Source organism: Orcinus orca, chromosome 7, assembly GCF_937001465.1.
Source record: "Orcinus orca chromosome 7, mOrcOrc1.1, whole genome shotgun sequence".
In the NCBI taxonomy this organism is placed as follows: domain Eukaryota; kingdom Metazoa; phylum Chordata; class Mammalia; order Artiodactyla; family Delphinidae; genus Orcinus; species Orcinus orca.
The window spans coordinates 117,366,677-117,374,544 of record NC_064565.1 but is presented as its reverse complement, the minus strand read 5'-3'; the positions used below and the strand labels follow the sequence as shown (position 1 = coordinate 117,374,544).

The 7,868-nt window shown below is 47.4% G+C and overlaps 1 protein-coding gene across 6 annotated transcripts in view; it reads left to right on the top strand.

Moving 5' to 3' along the window:
- The first annotated feature begins 1,189 nt into the window (after window positions 1-1,189).
- COL6A3 (collagen type VI alpha 3 chain) overlaps window positions 1,190-7,868 on the top strand; it is an 86,201-nt gene continuing 79,522 nt past the window's right edge. The window contains exon 1 of one of the 6 annotated variants that reach the window (XM_033424518.2): window positions 1,190-1,746. In XM_033424518.2, the coding sequence (XP_033280409.2) occupies window positions 1,195-1,746 (552 nt within the window). In that variant the 5' untranslated portion in view covers window positions 1,190-1,194. Of the gene's footprint in view, window positions 1,747-6,210; window positions 6,400-7,868 lie in introns of those variants that run through there. The other 5 variants (XM_033424529.2, XM_033424543.2, XM_033424548.2 and 2 more) reach the window with 5 other exon arrangements.

The window sequence follows — 7,868 nt, the reverse complement described above, 5'->3', positions numbered from 1 at the left end:
ATGGACAGGAAAACCCTCAATCCAGGTCTCCCTCCCCATTCTGACACTCTTTGAGCTGAACCCCCAGGGTGTAGAGAGGGGTTGAGTCTTCCTGTGGATGAGTAAGGGGACCCTGGAGCTGCAGGAGGGGAGCAGGCACTGTCTCTCCTGTACCATCTCCCCTTCCTCCCTAAATTGGAAGGACATCGTCTGTGCAAAGGAGTTAATGATACCTTTACCCTCAAACTTGGCTTTGGAAGGATCTCCAAGTCAAAAGTATCCTTCAGCTGTCTCTCTCTCTCTCTTTTTTAAAATTTTTATTGGCGTCTAGTTGATTTACAATGTTGTGTTAGTGTCTGCTGCACACCAAAGTGAATCAGTTATACATATACATATATCCACTCTTTTTTAGATTCTTTTCCCATATAGATCATTATAGAGTATCGGGAAGAGTTCCCTGTGCTATACAGTAGCTCCTTGTTATTCATCTATTTTATGTATAGTAGTGTGTGTAGGTCAGTCCCAATCTCCCAGTTTATCCCTCCCTCCCCCTTACCCCCTGTAACCATAAGTTTGTTTCCTCAGATGTCTCTTGATATCTCACATGAACCGAATTTTCAAGGGGGGGCCGTGCGATGGGTGAGCAGTGAGCAGTTTGGGGGTGTCCACGGTCAGGGTTCTGATCTGAGCTCTGCTACGAACACAGATTCTTCTCATCTGTAAAATGAGATCATAATCTCACTTAAGAAAACATGACACATATCTCTTTAACAGGTGGAGACGTTCCTGGTACAAGAGATAACGCATATCAAAGTGCTGGGAAAGGTACAAAGCCTTGAGGAAACACGAATTCTTTCTCAAGAATTTTCCTGTAAATCTGAGCACGATAACCATTCTTGCTCCTGTCGTAGGTGTCCTGGAATTGGGACCATTAGCTTCATGATCAGAATCATTATATACAGAATTACCAAAAAAAAAAAAAAAAAAAAAAGTAGTCTTTTTTCCTTGTCTTCTCACCGGCAAACAGAACTTTGGTTAGCAGAACGCCAAGGTGATTTTAACGGCTGGTTTTTATATTTGAAAGGGGAGGTTATTAGGAGAAGTCTCAATTCAGAAACTTCAAGAAGAAATGGGAGGGCGTGGTGAGGGGGGAGGCGGGAGACTGCATTTCCTGTTTTCCTTTCAGATGGTGTTGGAAAACACTGCAGCAAAACCATGGAGACCCACAGAAACATTCCAAAATTCATTCTCTTTGCGGCCAGGGACCCAGCCCCTAAGGTGATGAGTAGAAGGGGTGGATTTTTTTTTTTAAGAGTTTTTTTTAAGAGTTTTAAAGTGATGAGTAGAAGGGGTGGATTTTTTTTTTTAAGAGTTGCAGGCATCCAGCTACGGGCTCGTAGGGTGAAGACAGCCTTCCGAGGTGACATCAGCCCGTGGCTGGGCCAGAAGCAACAGAGTGAGAGTCTGGTTTTCATTTACAGTGTGGGGCAGGCCCGAGTTGGGAGGGGGAGAGGAGGGGCTGGAGGGAGCCTTGACTGTATCCCTGGACACGGTCCAGTTTGGAGCTCAGTCTTCCACCAAAGGCCGCTCAGCTCTCCCGCTCAGCAGCCCCCTGCAAGGACCACAGGGGGAGTTCTCTGCCTGCTCGGGGTCCCCTCTCCTGCAGAAGGAAAAGGAGACGCAGCCAAGTGGGGAAAACATGTGTCAGATTCGCACATAATTGAATATCGAAGCCCAGGGACACACGCTTCTCCAGGTTTGCTCAGGGTAAGTGCCGCTTCGCCCCTGTTCCTCCTGTGTTGGGTTTGTGGCCAGAGGGAAATGCTTTAAACCCCGCTGACCATTTCTCGATGGCTCTCAGATTCGCTCCTGTAGAGTCCGTTTTCTGTACACGCCGCTGGTCTCTGGAAGATCCAGCCGACTTTTCTGTCTCAGTTTGTGCCACCTGGGTTTCCTTAGCTGGGTCGAGGCCCCGGCTGCCCACGAGTCGTGCTGTGTCCCCCGCTACCTCCCCCCCACCCCCATCACCCTCTGCTCTCCTGACTGCGGTGCTTTTCGGCTCACGGTTTATTTATTGGACATAAATAAACTGCAGCTCAGCTGGAATCTGAGAATCTGCTTTGTTCGCAGAAGTGTCTTTCCGAGGATTCGAGAGCTACCTTGGGGAGACTCTGAGTTCTCCCACGTCCCCGGGGCGTGAGCTGGTTGGGTATATCTGTCACCTCCGGGGGACTGCGGTGACCTTGGTGTCCAGGAACAGGACCAAGTCAAGAGTTACTCAGCTTACCATCGGGGCTCCATCTTTTCAGGAATCTGCAGTTACGGCTGGAGCCTCAGTCCTCTGGGGCTGCCTAAAGGAGCTGCAGGGGTCAGAGGAGGAGAAGGAATTTGGTGTTTGGGCAGCACGCCCGGTGGATAGGGCAGGGCCCCTAGGGCCACGGGCTGGGCTGTGTTGCCCAGAGTGGAGCAAGCACCAAGTCCGGAGGCCGGGAGCCTGTTCCCCAGCCAGGAGGGTGGGGTCCGGCCCTCTCGCCCAGGATGGAAAGTGTTATCTGACAGTTGCCAGTCTACTCTGGGGGCCTGTTTCAGGGGCTACCATGTTAGAAAATTAGGACTGGAGCAGGGGTGGGGTCCCTAGGAGGCCCCAGAGGGGTACTGGGGGGTGTAAACAGAAACTGGCATTTCACAGCCTGCCCAAGGAGCGAATTGATAGGCTGGTCTGGACCCCAAGAACAAGCTGCTGTAGGCGGAGGGGAGTGTCCCCCCCAGTGGGGACTCAGAGGGGCTGGCCCATGCCAGCCTACACACAGCTGCCTCCACACGAGAGCTGCAGGGTCCTAGAGCTGCAGGGCTGCTCAGAGCTCATGCAGATATTCTCACACTGGGGTCCCCCAACTTCCCAGGGGACCCATTCTTAATACTTCAAAAAACTGAAGTGGCTTTAAAATCAGGTATTTTTTGTTCCTAAGCAAAATGATGTTGAAAACCACCAGTTGGCTGTCGGACATTATTGAAACTTCTGAGTTCTTTGCCGGACTAAAGATAAAGGAAGAGATTCTTGGTTAGGAGGCACTGAGGTGTGGTTCCCTGGCTTTAAAGATGAAGGCTTAGGGGCTCTGAGATGCTCAATTACTTGCTGAGGCCACAGCACCAGTAGGTGGCTCAGACAGCAGTCAGATCTTTACCATTTCAGGAAAGCAGATGGCCCAGCACTGGAGGATCCTGAGCTAATTTACATCCAGATTTGGAACATACTGTTTGATTTGCTCTCCCAGAAGACAGTGTCCTCCTATCATATTCTATTAAAAGTGATGGGGAAATTGGATTATGCTTCCCGGGGCCTCTACCAACTAACGGGGAAAGACATGCCAGAGAAGAGAGCTGGTCCCCAGGGACCGACACTGGCTTTGTGACCAGAGCAGCTGAGCAGGCATCCCTCATCCAGGCCACCTCTGGGGATGGGGGCCTGGAGGGACGGCACCAGCGTTCTGCTTCATTCTTTTTTTTTTTTTAATTTAATTTAATTTAATTATTTTTTATACAGCAGGTTCTTATTAGTTATCTGTTTTATACATATTAGTGTACGTATGTCAGTCCCAATCTTGTGTGGGCTTTGCTGAGGGTAAAGGCAGAAGGGTGGGGAGGTGAGGGGTTTTGTAGGAATTCAAGCTATACGAATTATGGTCTTGTGGTCTTCGTCTCTTCTTGGAGGAGGCATGGGTTTTCCATCACCATAAGGTTTTTCTCTTTCCCCGCTCACGGCAGTGAGGAAGCCGTTGAGAAGATACTTGGTGGAGAGGAGAACTTGGGGAACAATCCCATAGCAGGGTGGTGAGCGTGGGTGTCCTGCCCTTTTCCAGTGGGGGAATTGGAGGGTGTAGCTACTCCCACCTTCCTGGGAGGCAGCTGGGGAAGTCTCTAGAATGTTAGCCCTTGACCCAGGCTGTTCCAGCCCTTGGGAGCGTGTGTGCCCCACCCCACCATGCTTTGTGGTCCTTAGGTGACAGGATGTATGGTGAACGTCCAAACTTGGGGTCTTAAGGATACTTCTGATGTAAGGCAAGAAGAATTCCTACCTTCCTGAATAGAATTGTTTTTATTTCTGCCCCTCCCTCTATTTTCAGTGTTTAGGACTCACTGCAGCTCATTCTGTCATCGTAAGTGCTTTCTGTGATTTCGTGCCTTAGAACCTGATACAACACTGATGATAAAGTAGGAAGAAACCCCTCTCTTCAACTGATGATTGATGATGGATTCATGACTCAAGGGAGGCTCCCCACCTGACCTTAGTTTTAGGTTAGGAGGTTACGGATGCCGCCGCTAAAGCCGGCTTGAAATCAGACCTCCTTCCCTTTTGAAAGTTAGTAGACTTTTGCCACGGAGGCTTCATCTGTGCTGTTGCTCAGAGTATTTAGACAACTGGTTACAGGGGTCTTTGTCATTACACACCTTTTTTTAAAAATAATTAATTAATTAATTAATTTTTTGACTGTGTTGGGTCTTTGTTGCTGCGCGTGGGCTTTCTCTAGTTGCGGCCAGTGGGGGCTACTCTTTGCGGTGCGCGGGCTTCTCGTTGCGGTGGCTTTTCTTTGTTGCGGAGCACAGGTTCTAGGCACACGGGCTCGGTAGTTGTGGCTCGTGGGCTCTAGAGCGCAGGCTCAGTAATTGTGGCGCACAGGCTTAGTTGCTCCACGGCATGTGGGATCTTCCTGGACCAGGGCTCGAACCTGTGTCCCTTGCATTGGCAGGTGGATTGTTAACCACTGCGCCACCAGGGAAGCCCTCATTACCCACTTTTATGTGAAATTCCACATTTAGGGTTTAAAATACACTGGCAGGTCACGAATTCTGTTGCATGAGACTGTCTTGCAGGTATGTTAATCACTTTAGGCAAAAGTTTTATTTGAAAATTAGTTCTTGTCACTGTTCTTTTTGGAAGAAACTGAGGATTTGTTATCTCTTGCAGAAGAATAGTGGGCTGGTTCCCATCTGAAGGGGACTTTGTGTCCCGGGCAGCCTTTCCACGGAAACCCACAGGAGCAAACTTTTCTTGGTGTCTTAGCTGTGGAAAGCAGGCTGTAAAAAACACACCACTGCTGCATAAATAGTTGACGATTTGAGGAGTGACCTGGCATTTAAAAAAATCCTCTTAGTAGCTCTCACTGAGGAAAGGAAAGCTCAAAATGATTCAGGTTTTTAAGTAGGGAAGCTTTAAAAATTTCCTGCTTCTTCAGACAGCCTTGAGCGAGACAAGGAAAGGTTCTTTTCACCCACATTTCTAGATATGGATTCCCTCTTTCCAAAAATCTGGTAGGAGATAATCCTACCCTTTCAAGTAAAGACACTGCCTGTCCCCTCTAAACCATGGGTGATGGCCGTGTCACACTCAGGGAGCACCTGTGGCACCCTGATTTACAAAGAGGGATTCCTTTCAGGAATTCATTATATTAATTTTTGAAAACGTAATTTTAGTACCTTCTGGTCTCATCAGACTATGTTAGGAAGCAGATGAAATTGTGAAGTAGCACCCTTGTCCTGGTGTAGTCTTTCCCGAAAGCGTAGAGGAAAGATGCATCGTCCTCTAGAGGACGATGCATCCCGCTGAGCTCCAGAAAAATCTCCGTGCATCGTAGGGAGTCCCTGGGGTGGGGTTTCCGGGACCGCAGGGAATCTGTTGATACACATCTCAACAGAGCTTGTGGGTCACGTTGGGACTCACCTGGAGACCGCTCCAATACATAATTTTAAAAAATGTGACTGTAATATCTGAAGCAAATGTACATTTAGAATTTTATTTTTTCCTTATGCTCAGGTATGCACGTATTGAGGTGAACTTCTGCTTGCAACGAAACATTCTGCTTTCTAAAATACATTCATGACAAGGGCATGAACCAAGTAAGAACTTTGAAAGGAAACATTTTACTGATATCTACTGAGAAAAAAGTTTAAATTGAATGAACACAAAGGTGTTTCAGAACCAGATCAAGGCTGCCTATTCGTGCAATGCTGTATCCCTGTAGGAGTTTTGAAGTTTACAACTGGAAGAGATGTTGTTAAGATGAACTAATCCAGTAACTCCCAAACTTTTCCTTACCTGCTCTTGGTCTATGCGTCTCATATTCCTTTAAGCTTAATAAACCCCCTTGTGCTCCAGGGCGTGGAGCTCTGGCTCGAGGGAGGGGACAAAAATGACTAAGACTTAGGCCCTGCCCTCTGGTCGGCAAATATATGATTTCCGTTTGGCTACTGGAAATATCCCCAAATTACTACCTTGGTGGATGGTCTCCCCACGCCCTTGACACCTCAGATGAAGAAATGGAACACAGGGAGGTGAATTGCTGGTTTGAGGTCCCAGTACTAGAAGGAAAGCAAAATCAGCATTTCCTGGGCGCCCTGGCACATGCTCACGTGTTCTCCCAGGTAGGTGTCTAAGGCCAGGAATATCAAGGGAGTACAAGTCTTCAAGAGTATATCTTGGAGTTTCACGTGAAGAAAGGCACTTTTTGCCATCGGCCAGTCTTTTATAGAGTAGCATATTTTAAGTTTGTTTAGCAGAGAGGTAATTGTTGTTTCAAAAAATCTGGAAGGAGAAAGCAAAGCAGAAAAGTAGGACAAATATGAAACGTTCTGCCAAACCCTCTCCCAGAGGCAGGTTGTTAGTCTTTCGTAGGGGTCTGGCTGCGTTTTGCATAGCGTAGTCCTGCTGTCCTCCTGAATTTTAAGGCTCATGAAGTACAGAGAAACATTTGCGAGGTAGGAATGGCTGGGGAAAGGTACAATGGCAAATGTTTCTGTCAAATCCCCCTGGTTTGACCCATACCTTCAGTTTTCATGGACCCAGAGCATCGAGAATTGGCCGCTAGATGGAAGAGCTCGTGGGTTGGTTGCATTTCAAAATTAAGAACTGAACAGCAGCTGGAGATGACTCAGGTCTCAAGAGAAGCCATTCCAGGAAACTGGTTTTTCTCTTCTGGAATCCTCATCATTTGATTCAGCAGTTCAGTGCCAGCACCCAGAGCCAGTTCAGCTAAGCCCACAGGCTGCCCCGCCGTGCACTGCGGGCCTCTCTGTTTCTTGTGGGGACAGCAGGAAACCCACCGGTGGTCAGAGCCTAGGGTAATAGATGAAAGAAAGCGGTCACAGAATCACTGCCGGTTAAAGCATCAGGCAATCAGCCTCATTTTACACGTAAAATTAGTGAGTCTGGGAGAGATTAACTGACCTTTCCTGATAGAGACAGGAACTAAGCAGAATTTTTCCCAGATATTACACTAAATACAGTGTGGTGATACTTTATCTGAGGTTTCAATGTCATTTTTTAAAAATTCCCTTTTAAATAATTTTCTCTTCTAGACTTGATCACGAATCAGACTAGAAAACGAGATGTTTAGTTTTTCCTTACGAAAGGAGGACACTTTAGCCGCTGTGTTTGAACAGTTCTACAATGGAACACCATGGTTTTGGAGAGGCCAGTAGCCCCAAAAGTCCATGGCCAAGGCAGGAAGGGAGGATAGCACTGGGATCTACCCTGGAGCCGACGGCCCTGTGTGTGTCACGGGGCAGGAATGGAATGGGTGTTTGTGCAATTCCTTCTGAAGCGTCTTCTAAGGCATTCTCTGCCCTAACATTAAATCTGAACTAATCTCTGCCTAATGTTTATAATTAGCAGGAAAAATGGAGGAAGTGCTCTGTGGGGCTGCCTTATATTTAAGAGGGTGAAATGTCTTTTACATGTGCATCGTGGTGTCTAGCTTATATTTAAGAGGGTGAAATGTCCTTTACATGTGCATCGTGGTGTCTAGCTTTTCCAACTATAGCAGATATAGAACTTTCTGCTTTGTGTTTATTATCTTGGACCCTAGGAATACGTCTTTAAATAAATTTCCAAA